The 25,574-nt window shown below is 42.5% G+C and overlaps 2 protein-coding genes and 1 non-coding gene across 5 annotated transcripts; 1 reads left to right on the top strand and 2 right to left on the bottom strand.

Moving 5' to 3' along the window:
• The first annotated feature begins 8,752 nt into the window (after positions 1 to 8,752).
• Positions 8,753 to 12,264, top strand: LOC123103298 (uncharacterized). Of its 2 annotated transcripts, none has more exons than XM_044524828.1 (4): positions 8,753 to 8,981; positions 9,224 to 9,331; positions 10,963 to 11,288; positions 12,016 to 12,264. In XM_044524828.1, exons 1-3 carry the CDS (start codon positions 8,847 to 8,849, stop codon positions 11,251 to 11,253), a joined length of 534 nt encoding a protein of 177 aa, XP_044380763.1. In that variant the 5' UTR covers positions 8,753 to 8,846; the 3' UTR covers positions 11,254 to 11,288; positions 12,016 to 12,264. The 2 variants fall into 2 exon arrangements, with proteins under 2 accessions (XP_044380763.1, XP_044380762.1); XM_044524827.1 differs by having other exon boundaries at positions 12,012 to 12,264.
• A 135-nt stretch (positions 12,265 to 12,399) lies between these two features.
• TRNAE-CUC (transfer RNA glutamic acid (anticodon CUC)) lies at positions 12,400 to 12,472 on the bottom strand. Its single transcript has one exon. It is a non-coding gene; the product is annotated as a tRNA-Glu (tRNA).
• Positions 12,473 to 12,973: 501 nt separating this feature from the next.
• Positions 12,974 to 23,091, bottom strand: LOC123103296 (kinesin-like protein KIN-4A). 2 transcript variants are annotated; one of them, XM_044524826.1, is made up of 25 exons: positions 22,224 to 23,091; positions 20,820 to 20,966; positions 20,311 to 20,460; positions 19,936 to 20,195; positions 19,534 to 19,721; positions 19,318 to 19,442; positions 19,106 to 19,142; positions 18,725 to 18,816; positions 18,483 to 18,596; positions 18,270 to 18,380; positions 17,952 to 18,045; positions 17,724 to 17,836; positions 17,244 to 17,339; positions 17,039 to 17,146; positions 16,845 to 16,961; positions 16,653 to 16,733; positions 16,213 to 16,284; positions 15,858 to 15,951; positions 15,724 to 15,755; positions 15,546 to 15,643; positions 15,363 to 15,443; positions 14,910 to 15,131; positions 14,393 to 14,570; positions 13,792 to 13,944; positions 12,974 to 13,703 (listed from the first exon to the last, which is right to left on the bottom strand). In XM_044524826.1, the coding sequence occupies exons 1-25, from the start codon at positions 22,344 to 22,346 to the stop codon at positions 13,473 to 13,475; spliced, it is 3,117 nt and encodes a 1,038-aa protein (XP_044380761.1). In that variant the 5' UTR covers positions 22,347 to 23,091; the 3' UTR covers positions 12,974 to 13,472. The 2 variants fall into 2 exon arrangements, with proteins under 2 accessions (XP_044380761.1, XP_044380760.1); XM_044524825.1 differs by having other exon boundaries at positions 17,724 to 17,839; positions 22,224 to 23,090.
• Between the last annotated feature and the right edge of the window lie 2,483 nt (positions 23,092 to 25,574).

Genomic DNA, 25,574 nt, shown 5'->3' with positions numbered 1-25,574 from the left:
ACCCAGTTACGTTGTGACATTTGGTAGCACACAAAGTGTTCCTCCGGTATTCGGGAGTTGCATAATCTCATAGTCATAAGAACATGTATAAGTCATGAAGAAAGCAATAACAGTAAACAAACGATCAAGTGCTAAGCTAACGGAATGGGTCAAGTCAATCACATCATTCTCCTAATGATGTGATCCCATTGATCAAGTAACAAATCATGTCTATGGTTAGGAAACATAACCATCTTTGATCAATGAGCTAGTCAAGTAGAGGCATACTAGTGACACTATGTTTGTCTATGTATTCACACATGTATTATGTTTCCGGTTAGTACAATTCTAGCATGAACAATAAACATTTATCATGAAATAAGGAAATAAATAATAACTTTATTATTGCCTCTAGGGCATATTTCCTTTAGTCTCCCGCTTGCACTAGAGTCAATAATCTATATTACACAGTAATGGTTTTAACACCCATGGAGCCTTGGTGCTGATCATGTTTTGCTCGTGGAAGAGGCTTAGTCAACGGGTCTGCAACATTCAGATCTGTATGTATCTTGCAAATCTCTATGTCTCCCACTTGAACTTGATCCCGGATGGAGTGTAAGCGTCTCTTGATGTGCTTGGTTCTCTTGTGAAATCTGGATTCCTTTTCCAAGGCAATTGCACCAGTATTGTCACAAAAGATTTTCATTGGACCCAATGCACTAGGTATGACACCTAGATCGGATATGAACTCCTTCATCCAGACTCCTTCATTCGCTGCTTCCGAAGCAGCAATGTACTCCGCTTCACATGTAGATCCCGCCACGACACTATGGTTAGAACTGCTCCAACTGACAGCTCCACCATTTAATATAAACACGTATCCGGTTTGCGATTTAGAATCATACAGATCAGTGTCAAAGCTTGCATCAATGTAACCATTTACGATGAGCTCTTTGTCACCTCCATAAACGAGAAACATATCCTTGGTCCTTTTCAGGTACTTCAGGATGTTCTTGACCGTTGTCCAGTGATCCACTCCTAGATTACTTTGATACCTCCCTGCTAAGCTAATAGAAAGGCACACATCAGGTCTGGTACACAACATTGCATATATGATAGAGCCTATGGCTGAAGCATAGGGAACACTTTTCATTTTCTCTCTATCTTCTGCAGTGGTCGTACATTGAGTCTTACTCAACTTCACACCTTGTAATACAGGCAAGAACCCTTTCTTAGCTTGATCCATTTTGAACTTCTTCAAAACTTTATCAAGGTATGCGCTTTGTGAAAGTCCAATTAAGTGTCTTGATCTATCTCTATAGATCTTGATCCCCAATATATAAGCAGCTTCACCGAGGTCTTTCATTGAAAAACTCTTATTCAAGTATCCTTTTATGCTATCCAGAAATTCTATATCATTTCCAATCAGCAATATGTCATCCACATATAATATTAGAAATGCTACAGAGCTCCCACTCACTTTCTTGTAAATACAGGCTTCTCCAAAAGTCTGTATAAAACCAGATGCTTTGATCACACTATCAAAACGTTTATTCCAACTCCGAGAGGCTTGCACCAGTCCATAAATGGATCGCTGGAGCTTGCACACTTTGTTAGCTCCCTTTGGATTAATAAAACCTTCAGGTTGCATCATATACAACTCTTCTTCCAGAAATCCATTCAGGAATGCAGTCTTTACATCCATTTGCCAAATTTCATAATCATAAAATGCGGCAATTGCTAACATGATTCGGACGGACTTAAGCATCGCTACGGGTGAGAAGGTCTCATCGTAGTCAACTCCTTGAACTTGTCGAAAATCTTTTGCAACAAGTCGAGCTTTGTAGACAGTAACATTACCGTCAGTGTCTGTCTTCTTCTTGAAGATCCATTTATTCTCGATGGCTTGTCGATCATCGGGCAAGTCAACCAAAGTCCACACTTTGTTCTCATACATAGATCCCATCTCAGAATTCATGGCCTCAAGCCATTTTGTGGAATCTTGGCTCATCATCACTTCTTCATAGTTCGTAGGTTCGTCATGGTCAAGTAACATGACCTCCAGAACTGGATTACTGTACCACTCTGGCGCGGATCTTGCTCTGCTTGACCTACGAGGTTCGGTAGTAACTTGATCTGAAGTTTCATGATCATCATCATTAGCTTCCTCACTAATTGGTGTAGATGTCACAGGAACCGGTTTCTATGATGAACTACTTTCCAATAAGGGAGCAGGTACAGTTACCTCATCAAGTTCTACTTTCCTCCCACTCACTTCTTTTGAGAGAAACTCCTTCTCTAGAAAGGATCCATTCTTAGCAACGAATATCTTGCCTTCAGATCTGTGATAGAAGGTGTACCCAATAGTTTCCTTTGGATATCCTATGAAGACACATTTCTCCGATTGGGGTTCGAGCTTATCAGGTTGAAGCTTTTTCACATAAGCATCGCAGCCCCAAACTTTAAAAAATGACAACTTTGGTTTCTTGCCAAACCATAGTTCATAAGGCGTCGTCTCAACAGATTTTGATGGTGCCCTATTTAACGTGAATGTAGCCGTCTCTAAAGCATAACCCCAAAACGATAGCAGTAAATCAGTAAGAGACGTCATAGATCGTACCATATCTAGTAAAGTACGATTATGAGTTCGGGCACACCATTACGCTGTGGTGTTCCGGATGGCGTGAGTTGCGAAACTATTTCGCATTGTTTCAAATGTGGACCAAACTCGTAACTCAAGTATTCTCCTCCACGATCAGATCGCAGAAACTTTATTTTCTTGTTACAATGATTTTCCACTTCACTTTGAAATTCTTTGAACTTTTAAAATGTTTCAGACTTATGTTTCATTAAGTATATATACACATATCTTCTCAAATCATATGTGAAGGTGAGAAAATAACGATACCCGCCGTGAGCCTCAATATTCATCGGACCACATACATCAGTATGTATGATTTCCAACAAATTTGTTGCTCGCTCCATAGTTCCGGAGAACGGCGTTTTAGTCATCTTGCCCATAAGGCATTGTTCACAAGTACCAAGTGATTCATAATCAAGTGATTCCAAAAGTCCATCGGTATGGAGTTTCTTCATGCGTTTTATACCAATATGACCCAAATGGTAGTGCCACAAATAAGTTGCACTATCATTATCAACTCTGCATCTTTTGGCTTCAACATTATGAATATGTGTATCACTACTATCGAGATTCAACAAGAATAGACCACTCTTTAAGGGTGCATGACCATAAAAGATATTACTCATATAAATAGAACAACAATTATTCTCTGGTTTAAATGAATAACTGTCTCGCATGAAACAAGATCCAGATATAATGTTCATGCTTAACGCTGGCACCAAATAACAATTATTTAGGTCTAAAACTAATCCTGAAGGTAGATGTAGAGGTAGCGTGCCGACGGCGATCACATCAACTTTGGAACCATTTACCACGCACATCGTCACCTCGTCCTTAGCCAGTCTTTGCTTAATCTGTAGTCCCTGTTTCGAGTTGCAAATATTAGCAACAGCACCAGTATAAAGTACCCAGGTGATACTGCGAGCTCTGGTGAGGTACACATCAATAACATGTATATCACATATACCTTTGTTCACCTTGCCATCATTCTTATCCGCCAAATACTTGGGGCAGTTCCGCTTCCAGTGACTAGTCTGTTTGCAGTAGAAGCACTCAGTCTCAGGCTTAGGTCCAGACTTGGGTTTCTTCTCCTGAGCAGAAACTTGTTTGCCGTTCTTCTTGAAGTTCCCCTTCTTCTTCCCTTTTCCCTTTTTCTTGAAACTGGTGGTCTTATTGACCATCAACACTCGATGCTCCTTCTTGATTTCTACCTCCGCAGCCTTTAGCATCGCGAAGAGCTCGGGAATAGTCTTATTCATCCCTTGCATATTATAGTTCATCACGAAGCTTTTGTAGCTTGGTGGCAGTGATTGAAGAACTCTGTCAATGACACTATCAACAGGAAGATTAACTCCCAGTTGAGTCAAGTGATTATGATACCCAGACATTTTGAGTATATGCTCACTGACATAACTATTCTCCTCCATTTTGCAGCTATAGAACTTATTGGAGACTTCATATCTCTCAATCCGGGCATTTGCTTGAAATAATTAACTTCAACTCCTGGAACATCTCATATGCTCCATGACGTTCAAAACGTCGTTGAAGTCCTGGTTCTAAGCCGTAAAGCATGACACACTGAACTATCGAGTAGTCATCAGCTTTACTCTGCCAAACGTTCTTAACATTGTCAGCAGCATCTGCAGCAGGCCTGGCACCCAGTGGTGCTTCCAGGATGTAATTCTTCTGTGCAGCAATGAGGATAACCCTCAAGTTATGGACCCAGTCCGTGTAATTGCTACCATCATCTTTCAACTTTTCTTTCTCAAGGAACGCATTAAAATTCAATGGAACAATAGCACGGGTCATCTATCTACAACAACATAGATAAGCAAAATACTATCAGGTACTAAGTTCATGATAAATTTAAGTTCAATTAATCATATTACTTAAGAACTCCCACTTAGATAGACATCCCTCTAATCATCTAAGTGATCACGTGATCCATATCAACTAAACCATAACCGATCATCACGTGAAATGGAGTAGTTTTCAATGGTGAACATCACTATGTTGATCATATCTACTATATGATTCATGCTCAACCTTTCGGTCTCAGTGTTCCGAGGCCATATCTGCATATGCTAGGCTCGTCAAGTTTAACCCGAGTATTCTGTGTGTGCAAAACTGGCTTGCACCCATTGTAGATGGACGTAGAGCTTATCACACCCGATCAACACGTGGTGTCTCGGCACGACGAACTTTGGCAACGGTGCATACTTAGGAAGAACGCTTTTATCTTGAAATTTAGTGAGAGATCATCTTATAATGCTACCATCAAACAAATTAGAATAAGATGCATAAAGGATAAACATCACATGCAATCAATATAAGTGATATGATATGGCCATCATCATCTTGTGCTTGTGATCTCCATCTCCGAAGCACTGTCATGATCACCATTGTCACCGGCGCGACACCTTGATCTCCATCGTAGCATCGTTATCGTCTCGCCAACTATTGCTTCTATGACTATCGCTACCACTTAGTGACAACGTAAAGCAATTACAGGGCGATTGCGTTGCATATAATAAAGTGACAACCATATGGCTCCTGCTAGTTGCCGATAACTCCGTTACAAAACATGATCATCTCATACAATAAATATAGCATCATGTCTTGACCATATCACATCACAACATGCCCTGCAAAAATAAGTCAGACGTCCTCTACTTTGTTGTTGCAAGTTTTACGTGGCTGCTACGGGCTGAGCAAGAACCGTTCTTACCTACGCATCAAAACCACAACGATAGTTCGTCAAGTTGGTGATGTTTTAATCTTCTCAAGGACCGGGCATAGCCACACTCGGTTCAACTAAAGTTGGAGAAATGACACCCGCCAGCCACCTATGTGCAAAGCACGTCGGTAGAACCAGTCTCGCGTAAGCGTACGCGTAATGTCGGTTCGGGCCGCTTCATCCAACAATACCGCTGAACCAAAGTATGACATGTTGGTAAGTAGTATGACTTGTATTGCCCACAACTCACTTGTGTTCTACTCGTGCATATAACATCAACGCATAAAACCTAGCTCTGATACCACTGTTGGGGAATGTAGTAATTTCAAAATTTTCCTACACACATACAGGATCATGGTGATGCATAACAACGAGAGGGGAGAGTGTCGTCCACGTGACCTCGTAGACCGTTAAGCGGGAGCGTTATGACAACGCGGTTGATGTAGTTGTACGTCTTCACGATCGACCGATCCTCAGCACCGAACGTACGGCACCTCCGCGTTCAGCACACGTTCAGCTCGGTGAAGTCTCACGAACTCACGGTCCAGTAGAGCTCGAGGAAGAGTTTCGTCAGCACGACGGAGTGGTGACGATGTTGGTGAAGCTACCGCAGCAGGGCTTCGCCTAAACACCGCTACAGTATGACCGAGGTGGATTATGGTGGAGGGGGGCACCGCACACGGCTGGAGAGATCTCAATGATCAACTTGTGTGTCTAGAGGTGCCCCGTATATAAAGGAGGAAGGGGGAAGAGGCGGCCAGCCAGGAGGAGGCGCGCCAGGAGGAATCCTACTCCTACCGGGAGTAGGACTCCCTCCTTTCCTAGTTGGAATAGGAGAAGGGGGAAGGAGGAGTGAGAGAGGAAGGAAAGGGGGCGCCGCCCCCCCCCCCTCCTTGTCCAATTTGGACTAGAGGGAGAGGGGGCGTGCGGCCTGCCCTAGCAGCCCCTCCTCTCTTCCACTAAGGCCCATCTTGGCCCATTAAACCCCCGGGGGGGTTCCGGTAACCCCCGGTACTCCGGTAAAATCCCGATTTCACCCAGGACACTTCTGATATCCAAATGAGCTAGTCAAGTAGAGGCATACTAGTGACACTATGTTTGTCTATGTATTCACACATGTATTATGTTTCCGGTTAATACAATTCTAGCATGAACAATAAACATTTATCATGAAATAAGGAAATAAATAATAACTTTATTATTGCCTCTAGGGTATATTTCCTTCAGGAAGGGCACGTGTCGTAGTAGAGACGCGCACGTAGCATGTACACATACGTACAGCCAGGATGCAAGCAAGTAAATATGACCACGTACGTACATACGGGCGGGGTCTTGAACGGGGGTACTGTCAGCGTCTTGGGAACGGGGGTACCTAGACTTGCCTGCCTGCGGCCCAGGGCGTGGCTCATCCAGCGGCCTGGTACGACCCATCTTCACCAGCAACCACTCAAGACCCTCGCGAGGGGCTGAGCCTCGCGAGGCGGACGACACCAAGACCTCCTCCGGGACGACCTCCCTAGGCTGGCTCCTGAGGAGCGGAGATATCTATGCAAGGTGCACCTCGGGAGGTCCGCGTGACGTGAGCCATGACGACCAAGGTCAGGCGGGCGCCAGCGGGTGCAGGATGCCAGTTTCCTCTTTGATGCTAAAGAGGGAAGCGCAGGCGAGGAGTCCCGAGGCATCAGGCGAAGGTTTCCATATCGGTGCAATAAGACCAAGACCAGCAGGATGGCAGGACGGAGGTCACCGCGGAGCCCACGGCGGCGTCACCACCAGAGCCTTTGGCAGGCGAAGACCACCTTTTATCAGGATAACTTGTACTGGTTGTCTCCCTTCAAAATTGGCCATTGTGGGACCCCTTCCCGCCTAAACATTTGATAAGAGAACCAGGGCCTCTATAAATAGGACTAGCCACCACCTTAGTAAGGGATGGATCATTCAGACCATCCTCACACACACAAGCTCACCGAGCTAAAGAGCACTTCTCCTCAGGAGGCTGTTCTTCCCTTGTACTATTTCATCCTCAGCCTACAGGGCAATCCACCACATCACACTGGAGTAGGGTATTACACCACAACGGTGGCCCGAACCAGTATAAACTCTCGTGTCTTTTGTTCCTTGGGTTCAGTGAGCTAGGCCTAGAGATCATCACGAGAGTGAGTGAGTGAGAGAGAGAGATCTTCGTGCGCACCCAAGTGTTCGAACCTCCAGGATTTGCTGGAACCCTCGATCTGACACAACCGGCGCCAATGCACTTGATTATATAATGTAATGTGATTTTTATATGCAATCCAATTTTATAATGCAATATGACTTCATATGCAATGCAATTATGTAAAATAATGTGATTTCATATGCAATGCATTTTTATTCTGTCATACTTTATAGTACCGTTGAAGGTAAGTGTACGCCACAAATACTATAAGTACATGTAGCATTGGCCGACCAACACCATAGGTACCGAAGTTGTCACTGATGTTGGTAGCCGACACCACCAATATCATGTTGGCCACTACTAAGTATTATCAGCGGGGTGATACTAGCAGCGTTCCCCATCCGCGCCACTAACGATGCTTTCCTAATGCCGCTAGTAGGCTTTTCTGCACTAGTGGTAGTGCGGAAGTGTAGGGTGAAAGTTCATCTAACTCTTTTGATGAATTTTGATAATTAATGTCAATATATCTCAAGGAACTAATGCCTCCTATAAATTTATATCGGAAACGGAAGAAGTTCATGAGTGAAGTGTGTAAATTTAGAGACAGATACAGACGACCCCCGAGTCGAATGATCCTCATCGAACGAACTCCTTTGATTTTCTCTCTCGCATAGATCGCCACCCTACCGATTTATTTCGCATACATTTTGCCTGTCGGCTTAGTCAATCTTTTCAATCGATCCTGTCAATATTTGGTTGGCATGACTGATTGTATTATTGCCTTGCAAGACAACATGCACATGTGCTATAAATATACATGAGCCCGACGCCCCAATTGGTGTGGCAATTCCATCGTATCTCTTCCCGTTAATAACTGATACTCCACATCTAGCGAAAGAGCAATAATATAGTATAAATCCTTTCATGACAAACAAAAACATGAAGATAGTAATTGGGCTGGAGTAGCCCCAGCCCAAGACCCTCCCTTGGAAAAAAGGGTTTATTCTCAATAATTCCGTGGTTTTGTTTCATGTGAATTCAGCAAGTCATAGCATATATTTTTTTGTATTTCTACACTTTTCCAATTACCACATTTCAAATCTGGCCTAAATCTTCTGATTTCAGGGTGATTTCATTTCACACAAGAAATTAGACACCGGGGATGGATCCTAACCTTCCTCTACAGATCCAACGGTTCAGAAACGGTGCGTGGGCAAAGCTTTGCTGACACAACCTCACGCAAAAGCCCTGCGAGCCATTCCCCATTCTTTACTCTACAGCCAACGAGAGGAAAACCCCAAGTTCACAAAGAGAAGAAGAGGAAAAGCCCAGCAATGTCGGGGCGGCGCGGGCGCGGGCGCGGGCCGCCGACGCAGGCGGACCGCCTGATGCGCGGGGCCATCGACCACTTCGGACGGATGGGCTACGCCGAGGCCGACATCCGCAGCACCGTCGGGCAACTCATCGAGGTTCCCTTCCTTCGCCCTTTTCCGCCTCTCTGTCGTACCCGAATCCCAGTGTTATGTTGGGTTCAATAACCTCGAGGACTGTCCCAGAGATCGGCATTCTGCTGGGAGCATCGATGTTGCTTCTTCCCTTTCTCTATTACCGCGGTTTCCTCGACTGATTGAGGAGTTGGTCGATCGACACTAGTTCGTGAGATTCTTCCTTGTGGTTCCAAGGTCATGATTTGGTGGTCTAATCTAATCAGGTCTATGGTGAGGATGCTTCGTCGTTCCTGAAGGAAGATGACTACCGGGTCGTGCAGGACGCACTATTTGAGAAGCAGGAGCAGGAAGAGCAGCAGCAGGAGCCTAAAGTGAGCTCCCTTCTCAATTGCACTTCTTGCGCCTATCTCACACGTGTGATTCTTGTTCCTGCTTATTTTTCATGTTTCATCCATCAATTTGATTTGCCTCTTTCTCTAAAAGAAACACAAATAATCTTCATGTTCCCGACCTTACTTTTTGGGTCGACTGATCTGCACTTTTAATGTATTCCAAGTGACAACATGTACACAGTTTCCCAATGCATTGGAAATTGGGAATTCCTTTTCACGGTTTAAAGAAAATTGGAGGGATGCATTTCATTTCATAACAAAGATATAAGTTTGTTCTCTAGTAGTTAATCATTATAGCTCGTTGATGCAACTTCTTTTTTATCCATACAATTCATTCGTTAATTTCTTTCCATAAGTAGCAGCACACTAAGTTATGAAGGCTACTCTATTGTATGTTAGGGCATCTCTAGCAGATTCCCTATCCTAAAAGTCCAAAATGTATCTCTTATCTCATTTCCTTATAATTTTTAAGGGATTAAACTTTTCTAAATCTAGCAGATCCTTAGATGATTGATGAAATAGTATGCAATTGTTTGAAATGTATGTTACAAGGCTAAAAGAATTGAGCAGAATTTTTGTAGGGACTTAAATATAGAGGATCAGTTAGAAACGGCCACCCTCTAACTCCTTATAATATACTCCAAATATACTCGGGCGTTTCCCCTAAATTATAGGGGATCAGTCAGAGATGCTCTTATCCTGAGAAGTAGCTTCTCTGGACTAAAAATAGGCAATTGGGGAAACTTTTAAGGGATACAAAGTCAATTTTTTGAGGAAGTAAAGGTTTGAGGGATCTGCTAGATAGCACCCTCAAAACAGAAATTGCTCTCTCACATATAACTTTTGAGGGATCTGCTAGAGATGCCCTTAGGCTTCAGGTTTTGGTCCAAGTGTTTACAAACTAACACGTTCTTTGCCCATTGCTTGCTGTTTTAGTTAGGTTAGCTGTAGTTATGTATTATTCACGAAAAAGCTCTCTAGTGTTAGAATAACATGGTATACGGAAGTTGAGTAGGCGAAAATGGAATCTAGTAGGGTTCATTTATTTCCATGATTGATGCATTTTTTCTTGCTGTTGATTTCTTCACCCTTGATTGTCCATACGTTCTCTCATAATTTCCTTGTTTTCTGGTAATTACCTTTTACATTTCGGTGCGTTCTTGACATACAAGCTTAGTTATACATAAAAAGCCAGAGGAAAACGAATTATTTGTTTGATTTCTACATTTATGCTGTTACAGTTGGCTGGTGAACTGGGTCGTGCATTTTAAGTTGTGTTCTATCATGAAGCAATAGAATTCCCTTTTTAACCCTGTCTGGTTCATGGAATTGAGCCCATAATTAGGCAATTGGAATTGAATCTCTTGAATATAAGTTGTTTGGATGTCTTTGAGTTAGAACTGGAGTCGTGCTTCAGTGTCAGATGAATTGTTGGGTAGCCAAATATGCTTCACCATGGAGTATATTTGTATATGCATTCTGGGTTGACAAAAGTGTGTTCCCTGTTGTACCAAACTTTAGTTCAGCTGTTGTGATATAATTTCATGTTTAGCTCTAAACTGAGGCTTTGGGTGCAATTCTTAACTGGTCTTGGTTGGTGTGTAATGCAGCAAAAGGAAGCAGCAATCTCTGAGGCACCAACAGCAAGTGACATGCCAATTGTGGACATGCACAATGAGATGCCACCTGGGGCTGAGTTATCAGTTGAGGGAGCAGACCCTATGCCCATCGACCCGCCTGCTCCTGAGGCTACAATGGCACATCCTGCAGCTACAGGAACTAGTAGAGCAAGGCGTCCCTGCTATGGATGGATTAGCGAATCTGAGAGTGATTCGGACTATGAAGAATACCTCGCCAGTCGACGACAGGCGACGCATGCTCCAATCCCAGGAAGCGGCTGAGTGGATGGAATGTGAAATGAAGCCCCACTTAACTGGTGATGTTTCTGATCTCCTTTTTGTTGACTTTAATTTGATGCTCATAGCCTAATTGCTACGAGTGAGTAACTTCGTATCTCTTGCCATACTTGCGCGTTTTGGATTCAATGGTAAATGCTTGCTGTAGAGTTTACGATTTCCTTAGTCGAAAATGCAGAAGTGTGATATAGTTTGAACGGTGAACGCAAGACTAAACACATTGTAAGCCAGATACATCAAGACGTGTACGATAGTACCCTAAAAGAATGGAGGTCATCAGTTTTGTTTGTACCAAGAACTCATCTGTGAATATAAACCTCGTGACTGAAGGATATCAGTTTTGCAGGATGGACCTACTGTCTGCTTATCGCTGTAAGCAGCTTGCTACATGCTTACTGTAGAACTTACGGTTTCCTTGGTTGTGAACACAAAAGTGTGGTCTAGTTTGAACGGTGAACGCAAGACTGCACACATTGTAAACCAGACACACCTACACGTGCACAACACTACCGTAAAAGAATGGAGGTCGTCAGTTTTGTTTGCACCAAGCCTATAAAACTCTTGTATGAACATAAATAAACCTTTTTGACTGGATGATATGATTTTTTTAAGAGTTAACCGACTTCCATTAGTGTATACAAACTTTTTATCCAATTTATGAAATTTTGTTTTCGGTGCTATAGCTGTTCTTTTTATCTAAATAAATGCTTACCTTATGCTGCTCTTGTTAATTGTTATGACAGGCAGGCACATAGCTGACTTTGCTGGGTGGGTGTTCAGGTCGTCTGAAGTATTGGCAATGCTGTATTAGTAATTTAAGTGTACTATATATAGGAGTAAGCACTAAGTTAACACAGCACATATAGTTTGACCAGCGCTATTTGCATTTAAGAACAGCATCGATGCTGCCAGTCAAGAACTAAAATGTCCTAGCTTCGACTGTCATTACTATGAATATTTTGATACGAAAAAGATGTTTGAAATATTATTGATTGATCTCTTACTTGGAGTGAGTTTATAGCATTGTTTTTAAGGCGTCCCGCCTTGGACGCTAGGCGATAAGGCGCCCCCCAGCGCCTTAGGTCGCCTTACCGCCTTAAAAACTATGGTTTATAGTAGTATTAAAAATAATTCCGTCGCCGGGACTTGAACCCGGGTCTCTCGGGTGAGAGCCGAGTATCCTAACCACCTAGACTACGACGGAATGATGTCTTCAAGACGCTGCAAAGCATCAAGTACAGAATGCTATTGCAAATTGCTCTCCGTCGAGTACTTTTCCCATCCTACTTTGATATTTAACCACGGCCTTAACTCCTTGATGGGATCATATAAATCCCAGTATTCCGCCGTAAAGTTCTGTAAACTCGCCTTGTGTCATTGACATGCTGGACTCAGACGCACGCGTTGACATAACGAGTTGCAGTAGACCGTTTCAGTTTCCTTTTTGCAGTGGCACATACAAGGATTTGAAGCACGCAGCCATTTTACTTTAGAAGTTTAGAGCAATATCTGTTTTTCTTGTTCCCTTTCTGCAACTAGTTTTCCTTCTCTGTGTGTTCTCTGATGTACGTTGACTGAGCAATAAGCGAAGTTGCAGTATATCCTCGCTTATTCCTATCATTTTTAGTAGTAAAGGTTTGGTTGAATGTAACCTGCAATAACTCGTAACATCGCCGATGCACGGCACAACGCAAGAGGTGACAAATACAGGGGCACAAGTTGCTGTGTCAGACCAATATATAATTCCTAACAAACCAAACCAGAGTCATTCGACTTGCCACTTTCAGTACCAACATACAGAAAATAATACTATAAAGGAAACAAGCACAAGGCATCCAACTTCCACCATCCTTCTTGCAAATCTTTATGTAGAAGAACACACCAACCGTTGGCATCTCTCCAGTCAGACCAAGGACGGCTGAAACATGAAACCTCGCGCTCACTTCTTCCAGGAAGAATGGTGGCCACTCACTCACTCACTAACTCCACCACCTCTACATTCACATCTCACTTTATAGGCACAGGAAATTTACACCCAAAGACAAGTCACCCTATGAAGAACATATACTTGTCGATCCCGTGGCTAGGTAAAAACGAAGCACGAAGGAGATCCCATCAAGCCTTTAGCTGCATTGTTAGCTGTGTAGGTCCGTGAACCAACCGTGTCAGTCAATGTGAAGCCGGAGAAAAAAGAGAAGCCCGTTTCACATCACTTTCTGAGGTTTATGAGTGATAAGTAGCTGGGGTCTGGGCCTGGCCCTCGTGATCGTTTCATCGCTGTGGCGGATCATCTCGGACAGTTTCCAGGGCTTCTGCCACTTCCACTTGAACTGCAGTAGCCACTGGTGGTGGCTCCTTTTCCATCTCCACAGTTTTCCTGATTGTCCTGATATCGAAACCTTCTTGCCGACAGGCAACTGCGCGATAGGAACCATCTGCATTGAAGATCATCAACCAGAAATGTATATGAGACAGAGAGACATGGCAAGGCAAAAGGAGCTATCAGGCTGTGAGATGTAAAACCTTGAGTTGTTTGTTCGATGCAGCTACACCTTTGCTGGGGCTATTTACAATTCCAGCAGAGTACTTCAGCTGCTTCTGTGCAGGAACTGCAACCGGGGATAGTGGTGTGTTGGAGTCATCCGCAGTGTGCTTCGCGGAGCCATTTACACTTCCCTACAAGGTTTATGGAAATTCATTAAAAATTGCACGCTATATGTCGAATGTCCATGATCAAAATCAGGTCCCATGTCTTGTAGCAATTGTTTTTTTTTCATGAAAACTCTAAGCTGTGTTATAGTCAGTCTGACCCTAAATGTAGATCGTCTTGGACACATTACCAAACGAATTATTTGAAAACATGCTTCTTTTAAAATAGATGATTGTATATTATTAAAGTATATTCCATTATGGTCCTACTAGTATCAATTTGTTGTTGTTGTTAATGTCGACAATTCTCTCTGTATTGGTGGTAAATATCTGAAAATGTTGGACTATCATAGAAATAGAATCTAAAAATTATATATATTTGGGAGAAAAGGGAGTAGATGTTTATCCATGCTGTTCATAGATCAAATGTATGGTTTGAAGGATTCATATGGTTGCAAGCTGTGAGAAATCGCACCGGAGGAGTAGTAGCCATGGGAGCTGTCTGCTCTTTCTGCTTGCTCTGCTTTTCAAGTTCCCTCCTGCGTGATTCACTGTGTCGAAGGATGCCCACAAGCTCCGTCATTTGCTCCTTCATTTCCGTCATTTGCTCCTTCATTTCCTTGATCTCAATTTCTTTTTCCCTTACTTCACATCTGTTTTCAGCAACAAAGAGAATATCACTCTTTGTTTCAAGATAATATATTAATGAAGTTGGCTTCGAAAGAATCGAACTTTCAGAAGGAAAAAAAATCACAAAAAGGCTAAGTGTCTCCGTTTCATTCATCCATGACATATTGTAACTCTTGAAAGAAAATGATAAACCAAAATTTTAAGTTTGGGTTTACTATCAGCTATCTCTTAGAAAAGAAGGGTGTTTTTAGTTTCAGGGTCTACAAATGATGAAGTCTAAGCAGTATGGATGATGGATGATATTTTGTTTCCTTCACAGAAGTTGATGCCATAGTATGAAACCATGAAGATGCCATAATAACCTTGCATCCGCAGCAACACTAAAGATGTACTGCAGCAAACTCTTTGCTTCTCCCATTGACCGCAACTGATTCCAACGACCACGCCCCGAGAAAGTACGCTCTCTTTCCTCAGCCTCTGAAAGTTGAGAAGCCATCGCGACAAGAGTATTTGAAGAGATTGTGACCATGCTCTCAAGTGATGCTATCCTAGCTTGTCGGGCATTTGGTGACAAGGTATTTGTCCTGCGAAAAAGAGTTGCAGTCAAGACATGCATGGCCATTTAGAAGTCCTGAATACAGTATGGGAAATTGCGAACTAAATATGTTCAATCGTATTTACAGGAAATTGGATTGTAGATCTGGACACAGTAACAGGAAACTTATTTTATATGGGCTAAAACTACTGTGATAATAAATAGATATGTGATGGAAAGATACCTTGAGTACATAAGAAAACAAGGAGAGAACAATTACCTTGAGTTTCCATTCTTCCCTCTTGGCGGACTAGCATCTTCTTTCTTCAAAATGGCAAGCTCCTCGCCAAGTAAAGCACGCCTTTAAAACCATATTATTTTGAAAGTCATAAATTATGCAAAAAATGTAAACTGTATCTGCAATAAACAATTGAGTAGCAAAAATGAACCACACAACACATACAATTGAGACTGTTTTTCGTATTCGTTTCGGACTTCGTGGACATGAACCATGACTTCTAACTCTTGATCTAGCCACTTTTGCAACGATTTCTCACTCATCTGTTTTACAAAAGAATATGTTGAGGGGTATGTGCGAAATAAACATCGGAATTTATAGGGCAAGTATGAATAAATCTTACATGAGAGCCAGGAGAAGTGCCATTCATGCCAGCTATTTTTGGAGGAAAGAAGAACAATGGAGTGTTGTTAGATAGGAAGTATTAATTATGCTGCAAATAATAATGTCATGATGCAGAGAGACTGAGAGAGGTACCTGAATTATCACGCCCTGAAGATTTCCGAGCTTCAAGTATCTCTTTCAGCCTTTTGGTAGCCATGGCAGCTTCTTCAGTCTTCCTTTGAAGAACCTATAGTACAAAAAGTGCCGTATTGTTATTCAACTGATATATAATACTCCCTCCAATCCAAAATAAGTGTCGCAGCTTTGAACTAAGGTTCAACCTCAGTTCAAAACTCCAACACTTATTATGGATTAGAGGGAGTATATAAAGAGCCTTTTGCTAGTTATGTCCTTAATCGTATTTGTTGGTTTTGGCATTTATCAGTCTTGAAGGGACATGACTACTCAGTAAGCACCGGATCAACAAAAACAAGCATGCCAAACTTACCAATTTTTGCCTCTGAGTAAGTGCTTGAAGTTTGTGGCGTTCATACTCATTTCTTCGTCCCTCCTTCCGCAACTGCACATAGGAAACAGAATGAAAACCATGCTTCTCAAAATGACCTCTGGAATATCCGATTCCATCTATAAAAAATATTACAACAGAAGCATCATAAACACTGCATGCATACCAAGTCTAAATATCTAACTTAATCTTATTCAACATTTTTAAAGGCCATATTATAGAATTAGAAGTAAATCATTTCTGAAAATACGTTTTGTTCATGTGCTAGGGTGCCCCTGCAAACAAAGAGAAGCATGGATATCTAAGTAAGCTATGATAAAAATGCCCATCATTGTTACATGGACCACATTTGGATTGAACTAGAATCTGCCACACAGTAATTCTGCAGTATTTGCACTAACTATGCAACGAACTATCCATACCTGCAAAAGTTCTTTTTCACGGGAAGCCTTCCATTGCCGGAACTGTTCTGCTTCTTGTTTGATCTTGTGTTGTAGTTGAACCTGAAACCATAAAAGATTGCATTAATATGAATGAAGTATTATTAACAATACATAGAAATGATGTAGAAAATGATGCAGTTATCACAGACAAGCTGACAAAGGAAAGGCAACCTTCTGTGACTTTATAAAATGGATTTCCTCTTGCAGTTTCTTAGCAGCTTCATCACTCTTCTGCTTTTCTTTCAGAAGTTGAACTTGGCTCTCCTGCTTTTTCTTGAGTTCTAGAATCTGCAGGTCCGGTATTTTATGACTAACATGTACTAGATTGTGAAAATTACTAGAACACATTAAGAAGAACCATTTACCTGTGCTTCAAAGGTTTTAAGTTTTTGCAGTTGGGCATCTCGCACCTTATGTGTCTGCCCATCTGCATTTAGGCTTTCAACTTCAGCCAACAACCTGTCCCTCTCTTTCTGAAACGTGTTCAAATTTCCTTGTAAGATTAGCATTTTTCGTGGATATGCAACTGTTTTTGACTGAGTATAGTAGTTTGAAGATTTTATGACAAACCTGTACAGCTCTTTTCTCTTCTTCAAGTTCCATAAGTTTCTTTCCAAAGTGTTGCTTAAGTGCAACAGTATCATGTCCATACCCTTTCATCTCAGACTGCAAAATGTTCGGGACAAATTTGTGGTAAGGTTATTGGCAAGCATAATCAGAATGCAAGAGTAAAGTTAACTCAGGAAACAGGTCAGAATAATGTATGTATAATGTGTTGCTCTTTCAAGTTAATATAGTAATCATTGGCACACAATTAATGACCTTCACAACCTCATGAATCATGCATTTTGAAATCAACTTTACCAAGACAAGGACAAGGTTGGCTTTGCCGCTGATCCTAGTATAGAACAGAAGGCCACAAAACAAAGGGTTGGGGAAGTGAATGCATATTCATGTGTGCGTGAACATTAACTCGTATACATTTTATTGATTTTTAAACGGTTATTTTATGTACATGGTGAAATAGTTTTCAGTGTCCGCGTTGCATACCTCCTTTTTCTCCAGTTGTTTGTTTAATTCATTCAACTCTTTGCCTAAGCTATCCTGCAGCATTGTGTGTTCCCATTCTTTGGCTACTTCATCGTCAATATCTTTAGGGTTGCCTTCTGCAGGTAGGGACAATTAGTGCCATACAAGCATAGCAAGAAAACAAAGATAAATTCGAGATTTAGTCATGGTTTGAGAAGCAACCAAAGAACTACAAGATTCTAAGATTACCTCGTACAGAATCAGTCATAAGGACATCAAATGGCTCCGTACTTTGCAAGCTTCGTTTGAGCCCTTCACCTTTGGTGTAGCCACTTACAGTTTTCTGAAACAAAGAGTAAAACAAGTGAGATACATATGGTCTAGCTATAAAATTTCAAGTGTAACTACATGGAAAACAAAGTAGTAGATAATAATGTTATGTTGTTTCTCGTTTTCCCTTTGTGAGAACATACATATAGTGTGAAAGGAGCAGTGGAAGTGCAAGTATATCATTGTTCACAAATGTCAAATTTCCAAAAACAGGCTTAAGAAGTATAATTGACATACATGTAGTTCAGGTTCGCATGGATCACTGTGAACATGGTTGCGAAGGCCATAAAGTTCCCGGCAAAGGTCTTCATTTGTGTGTTCAAGCCATGAGATCCTTTCCCTGAGACCCTGAAAATTGATATCTTGTTATTCCAATTCTTAGTGCGAGTGACTGCGTTCCACAGTCCAAATTTTGCTGATGACATTGCAAACAGATTGTAAAACATTTACCTGAACATCATCTGATCCTACTCCTCCTCCGCGAGCTAAAACTAGCTCTGCTTGCAAGTACTCGAGTTGCTGGCGCATCCTTTTCATCTCATCAGCAATAGGATTCCTGTTGACCTGGAAATCAGGGAAGCAAATAGCAAAAAGTCAAGTAACCATCAGGGAGAAAAGCTTATCAATTTAATAAAGAAAGTGTAGGTACATGTCTGATATGTTTCTAGGGAGGCTAAAGATGACAAACTCACAATTGGTTTGTTCTGAATATTACGTGCCCGGTTAGCGTATTTCAATGTGTTCAGTGTTTCTTCAGCATTAATATCTGCTGGGCTAATACAGGCTGCAGGAGAGAATATAGACATAAGTCAGTTCAATGTAAGTTCAGTCGGGCCAGTTAGTAAAATATAAGCTTAACGACCATATATAAGAACTGGTCTTTCCTTTGAAATAAATTAAATGAAATGACTAAATCATATCATGGGATTCATACATTTTGAGATGATACATTTTGAACCTTGATATGCCAATTCTGGAACTCTTACAGAACTTTAGATATTGTGGGAGATCGGCACTTATTATTGTAAACATTAAGAATAAGAAATTAAGTGGTATCCAGTAAAATGAGTTACCTATCATTACAGTCTTGCTGTTTCCACCGAGTGAGTCCTGTTCACAAAACAGAAATGGATAAGAAGTAGTTAGTATTAGGACAAAAGATAATATAGTAAACCACATCTGATGCTGAAGCAGCAGTTGACCTGATCCTATTTAACAGAACATAGCAATGAAATCAATGGCACTTAAAGGCCACATCTGTTCAGTTGCATGAGAAGAATATAACCTGCAGAAGACGAGTGAGTTTGCTGTCCCGGTAAGGTACATGTGCACCTTCTTTCCTCTTTTTCTCATCTCCAAGAGCACTTATGACGTTGCCAAGGGCCAGAAGTCCTCTGTTGATGTGAACACCTGGTGACACAAGGCATAAATTACCTTTAGTTTGGGGACGAGATCATGCATCAATGGTCGTCTAAAACAGAAAAACATGCGAAGTACACACCTTCCTTGAACCGAAGGCCATCTGAACCAGTTCTCTTGGCCCGTTCCGACCCCGCAAGATCTACCAAGTGGAGCTTGGCACATAGATAATCGTCATTCATCTCTTCAATAGGCATTCCATCTGATGCCATGATGGGGTCTGCTTTGCGCATCTGCTCCAATGTGATTGTGAAGATGGCATGGGAACGACTATTACATGCCGAAACAAAAAAAAAGCATAAAGTTGATTAAAACAACATGAATAATTCTCTAATCTGAAACTGTATCCAGCACTGATTGCGCGTGTCTAATCTGAATGATGTTTACTTGTTTTCTCTTTTCATCACATCAAATCAGTTATGGGTGAGTGATTAAAAGGCTTTATCTTTTAAAAGATAGTGATGATTGTGCCAATGTTGCTAACCTTGATTGGTTGTTCATGTTGGTGCTCCCAGTGGCGCGGCTCAGCGAACCTTGTTCAAGGCATGTGGTCATTTCCTTCTGAGTGGTGACATGCACTTCGGTCGACCCCGACAGGGTTATGACCCCGTTTGACCCCTCCCGAATCTGCACCGGAGGTTTCCCCGGCACGGACAACTTCCCGGTGTGCCCATTGCCATTCTCAACTTTGCCAGCAGTAACAGTAGCAGGGTCAAGCAAATCCCGCACCTCTTCTTTCAGGATCTGTCCAAGACAAGTGTTTATAGCCTATTCAAATAAATTCTCTAGGGGACTGTCTGTCAGTTCAGAGAGGCAACTGCATTTGATCAGGTTCGAGCATTGCTTCCCATGTGTTTACCTCGATGAAAGAAACGCGTAGCTGGAAGTCCACTTGATTTTTCAGCTTCTCGATCTTGTCGAACAATGCCGCCATGGCTCGCGGGATGATCCCGACGTGCGTCCCCTCCTTGCAAGCCGTCCCCATGGTGTACGTCTTCCCCGAGCCCGTCTAGCGAAAAGAAAAAGAAAAAAAATTGAAAACAGTTAGACCTGAAATGAAATGACCAGCATTTTTGCGGGGTTTTATCATTTCGACTCCACCGTAAATAAATTGCCAAAGGAACAGTCGACATTTGCTTGGGGTTTTGCTTGTGGGGGCAAGCAAGAAAGCCCCATAATGGCAGAAGCAGGTGAGCTGGACTGGGAGAAAAGGGTTTGCAGCTCCGGCAGCGCCACATGATGTGCTGCTGGCTTTTTGCCACCCCCCAACGTGGTGGTCCAGGCACCATATCATGTGGGTCTTTGCTCTGAATGAATGGCACATGGGACTGGGATGGATGGAAAAAAATGAATGATTGACCGACTGACCTGGCCGTAGGCGAGCACGGTGGCGTTGTAGCCCTGGAAGAGGCCCTCCACCAGCGGCGCCACGCACTCGTCGAACATGGCCGTCGACGGCGTGCCGGAGCTGCCGTAGACGTGGTCGAAGGTGAAGGAGTGGGTGCCGATCTGGACCTGCATTCATCCATCATTCATTCATTCAGCAACAGAAAAAGGTCCGAGTTACTACTACCACAACAGCATCTCATCATTGCCTTGCTAACGCTAGTAATAAAGAGTTGGGCGGAAAGAAAGTCACTTTCCATCTACCCATCTTGATTCTTGACCCGAAAATTGCCTCACCAAAAAAGAAATCATCACACACACACACACACACACATACACACACACACAAAGAGAGAGAGAGAGAGATAGAGAGAGATCAAGGTGAGATTGGTGGGAAAGCCAAGAAAGATGAGGAAGAATGTGCCGCTGACAGCTGGAGATGCATGCAGATGAATCACAGGAGAAAATAAAATATTACTACTACCACATAGGTGAAAGTAAGATAAGCCAGATCTCACTCACCGAGGCTCAGGGTGGAACGGGGAACCCAATCCATCAGAATTTGGGGGAGGTTAACAAATGATAAAAAACCTTTCTCGAAGAAGAAATGGAAACAAGCTTGGATTGAATTGGGAGAGCTGAAAGGGACCGGATCAACAAACAGCCGGGAGCGCAAGTGCGTGACGCTGACAGGATTCCTGCCCAGATAAAGAAGAGCACCAACGCCATCAGGATCGGACGCAACTCCGCACCAGAAATGTGATATGAACAACTCTGGCACTGCCGACAGGGGAAATTTCTTTTCTCCAGGGGATGGCGAAAAAGGAGGAGGGAAAAAGGGGGCACGCCCATCTCTGTCACGGCGGGCTAAATCGGGGAAGCAAGCAAGCAACCTAGATTCTCGTCGCTGAATTCGAGATGTTCTTGATGGCCGAAATTGGGGTGGATCGGTTGGTTTCTTGTGAGCTCGGCTGTTCTTGAACCGGACAGAGAGAAACAGAGGAGATGGGAAGTCCTTTTCTTTTATTTATTTCTTGCCGAAATCTGGTGCTGAAACCCTCAAACATCGGCCAAAAATGTCAATCCGGTCTCTGAATTTTATGGAACAAAATGAATAAAAAAACGCAGCCGTGTGGTTTCTCTTTCTTTCTTTTTTTGTGAGCTAAGAAAACACGAGAGAATTTATCGTACTGGCAGAACTGGATTGAACAGCAGTCAATCTATCTTGTCTCTGAACTGAGACATGCACTGCCGCCAGTGAATGAAGAAACCAAAAACAAGAACGAGAGGGAGAAAACAACACAAACACAAGCACAAGCATTCCATCATACTGAGCGAAACAGAGGGAAAAGCCTAGTAAATTGAGTGAAGAAAGCTCGTTCATACCTGTGGCTTGCCGGGGACGACGGTGACGCAGTCCTTACAGCCCTGCAGCTTCTCGTCGCCGATGAGCGGGCGGGCGTGGACCGCCACCTTGACGCAGCAATCCTCGCCGTGCTCCATTGTCATCTCGTCTGCTGCCACCGATCATACAACAACCACCACCACCACAACCGCGACAAGCGACGCACCAACCGAGAAGAAGATGTGCTGCTGTTGGGAATGCGGCCGGGCTTCTTTTCTTCTCTTGCAACAAGGCAATAAGACAAGGGAGGGAGGGAGGGAGGGGAGGAGTGAAGCAAGGATTAAAGGGAAGAGGGGATGGCGACCGGTGAGTAACAGCAGCGTCCACCACGACCACTACTACTGCTAGCAGCACCGCCGATCAATCCTCCTCCTGCTCCTGCCCCTGCCACACCACCATCATGGTTTCTTGGGTTGTACTGCAATCCCTCTCTGTATCTCTCTACCCGTGTACTATGGAGGATGGATGGATGGATGGATGGAGTTGGGGGATTCAGATGGAGATGGGTTTCAGGTGGATGGTGTGGTGAAAAGGGAAAAGGAGAAAGAAAAGCTCCGGGGGAACTTGACCCTCACTCCTGCGCAAGCGAGCGCAACCACTTGCACTTCCACCACCGGCACGCCAGACGCCGCTCCCTCCCTCTCCCTGATCCAACCGCCGCAGCTCCACCGATCTCTACAAATGCTGCTCTTGCTCCGAGGAAGCCAGGCCGATCTTGGGGCTTGGATCTTGCTTGGTGGTGGTGTTCTTGGGAGGGATGGAACGGGGGGGCGTTTGGTGGTGGGTGGAAATGCAATGCGAATGGAGGAGGACGATCGATGCGGTGCTGTGCTGGGCTGGGTGTGTAGGTGGGGGTGTGTGCCTCTCCTTTAACCAATTACAATTATTAATCTCTCCTTTCTTTTTCTGCTTTTGGTGAGCGAGTGAGTGAGAGGAGAGTGCTGCTGCCGCTGCTGCCTGGCTGTGAATTCTGTGAATTCTGTGATTGTTACCGCTGTCTATGTCTACTATGTGTCTGTCTGTCTGTCCCTGCAACAAGGACGCCCCATCTCTATGGTTGTTAGCCAGCCACCGCACTACACTGGTATAACAGCTGAAGAAAATATGCTCCGGGTACTCTCCCTGCCCTGCCCGATGCGTATGATTCGCAGGCGCCATGTCTCCCTGCCTGCCTCTTGACATGCTAGCAATTTCAGGAGCTTTGAGACCTGAATTTAATTGGGACGTCATTGCTCCTAAAATCCCTCCCTGCCTTTTTTCGTGCAAGCCATTTTCCAAAAAAATTCATGCAAGCCCTTTTTACTATCACGTCCCTCCGTTCACTAGTATAACAAGACGTTTTGGATATTTCAATTTGAACTACTTATTCATAATTCTTGTCGTGGTTTTAGTTCAAAATTCGAGCTAAAATCACGACAAGATTTATCAAATGGAGGGAATACATACGGACTGAAATGAATTAACAAACACACTAAAACGTGTCTACATACATTTGATTTAGAAACAAAGTTAGAACATCTTATAATAGTGAATGAAGGGAGTACATGTTTAAGTATTCCACGTGTCTTCTTGCTTTGGATTGCTATTTATTTAGCTTTACATTCTCTGTTTTGATTCAATTTACGTCTCTGGAATTTCTAGAGATCCTTCACAATACATGTTTTCTTCTCTTTTTCCGTTTTGACAGGATGCCAGTTTCCTTTTCGATTGACCGGTTTTTACCCAGTTCACTACGGTTTCATCCTAATCAGTTGTGTCAACCATGCCATCTCTTTTCTCTCTTTAAGCTAAAAAATACCACGTTTCTCTCAAATTGTACGACAATTGGTCACCGAATTATTCCGGATTTACTGTAACCTTTTCAGTTTTGAACCCTAAATTGCAATTTGAAACTAAAACGTAAAGACTCTCAAAATTGTATGTTTTTACCAGATTCTTCATTGGAAATATTTCCATTTTACTAGGCATTTTATATTATTCTTTTGTATAATTGAGTTTTCCAAGTTTTTCTAGCTACAAAGGAAGGAAATAAATGACATGCATAGAAAAAAACGACATGGCACTGTTGTCTAGCGTAAAACCAGAGTCAAACACGTAAAAAGGTCAAATAAGAAAGAAGTCCTAGAGTTCATAGGGTCAATTGAACCAAAACTAATTCACAACTGTGATGTAAACTCTAATACTAGGTAAAATGTGCTTTTCAACCAAGGAAACCATTTATTACAACTCCCGTTCCTTATATTAAGTTGTTTAGTCATTGAGTTGTCCTTGGTTTCGTAACATGGCAGTGGCTTTACACATGTTAGCATAAATGCAAAAAAAAGGGAAAAATTGAGACGACAAAGAAAAGTGAAAAAAGACCAATAAATTTGACAACGATAACCCAAGATGGACAAAATTTTATTGGGCATAAACAATGTTATAGAATGTTTCTAAAAATAATAGCAATACGATGTGCTACATTTTTCCTTCAGTTATTGGGCGTAAATTTATTCCATACCTAAAGTGCCCATTTTCCCAAAATTTCATGACTCCCCCTTAACAAAAATTGTACTCCCTCCATTTCCTTTTGCTTCACACTTAAGATTTGTCTTAAGTCAAACTACATAAAGTTTGACCAAATTTATATACAAATTTATCAACATCTACAATATTGGAGATATGCAAAAAAAATTGACCCAACACTGTAGAACAATTGTTCTACGTTAAATATATTAAAATAAATATAGTACAAAATATTACACACCCGCAAAGGGATGAACTTCGGCTAAGAAGCTAGCCAATGCCTGCTCTAGGAATGGAACTCATGATTATAGATTATGATCTATCCACTGAGTGAACCGAGCTTCAAACTTTTGCCTGATCTTGTGTCTCGGGAGCTTTAAGTCTTGCTTAAGGTGAAATCGCCAAGACTGAATCGACAGTGGAATTGTTCTGAAAACTTTACCATTCCTCTGCATCCATATGTTCCAACAATCCAAAATGATGATCTCTACTGCAAACTGCTTTGGCAAGAGTTTTAAGGCCAGGGTGGTATCCTCATAATCTGATGTGCCTCTGTATCTATTTGGAATCAAGGAGTTCCAACATTCCTGTGCAAAGTTGCAGTCCCATAATAAGTGCATAGTTGTCTCTTCTGCCTGTTGGTTACAGTTAGGGCAATGAATGTCATCTAGCTGCATGCCTTTTCTGAGTAAGAGTGCTCTAGTGTTCATTCTGCAATGAGCCACTAGCCAAAAGAAGATTTTGTGCTTGAGTCTGCTTGAACTGTTCCAAATGATGCTAAAAAGGGATGTTCTTCCTGTTGTTCTAAAATTAGATTATATATGTGA

The sequence above is a fragment of the Triticum aestivum genome, chromosome 5A, assembly GCF_018294505.1.
Source record: "Triticum aestivum cultivar Chinese Spring chromosome 5A, IWGSC CS RefSeq v2.1, whole genome shotgun sequence".
Taxonomy (NCBI): Eukaryota; Viridiplantae; Streptophyta; class Magnoliopsida; order Poales; family Poaceae; genus Triticum; species Triticum aestivum.
The sequence above is the reverse complement of the archived record's forward strand: the minus strand, read 5'-3'. Positions and strand labels throughout refer to the sequence as shown.

Bases quoted from the DNA above. Each gene is read 5' to 3' on its own strand.
- LOC123103296 (XM_044524825.1), bottom strand. From the start codon at position 22,346: ATGACAATGGAGCACGGCGAGGATTGCTGCGTCAAGGTGGCGGTCCAC. The intron at 18,817-19,105 runs GTAACTCATTTT...TCTCTCCTGCAG, and splicing joins CAGCAAGACTGTAATGATAG to CCTGTATTAGCCCAGCAGAT. The intron at 18,597-18,724 runs GTGAGTTTGTCA...CCTGATTTCCAG, and splicing joins ATATTCAGAACAAACCAATT to GTCAACAGGAATCCTATTGC.
- LOC123103298 (XM_044524828.1), top strand. From the start codon at position 8,847: ATGTCGGGGCGGCGCGGGCGCGGGCGCGGGCCGCCGACGCAGGCGGAC. The intron at 8,982-9,223 runs GTTCCCTTCCTT...TAATCTAATCAG, and splicing joins CCGTCGGGCAACTCATCGAG to GTCTATGGTGAGGATGCTTC. The intron at 9,332-10,962 runs GTGAGCTCCCTT...TGTGTAATGCAG, and splicing joins AGCAGCAGCAGGAGCCTAAA to CAAAAGGAAGCAGCAATCTC.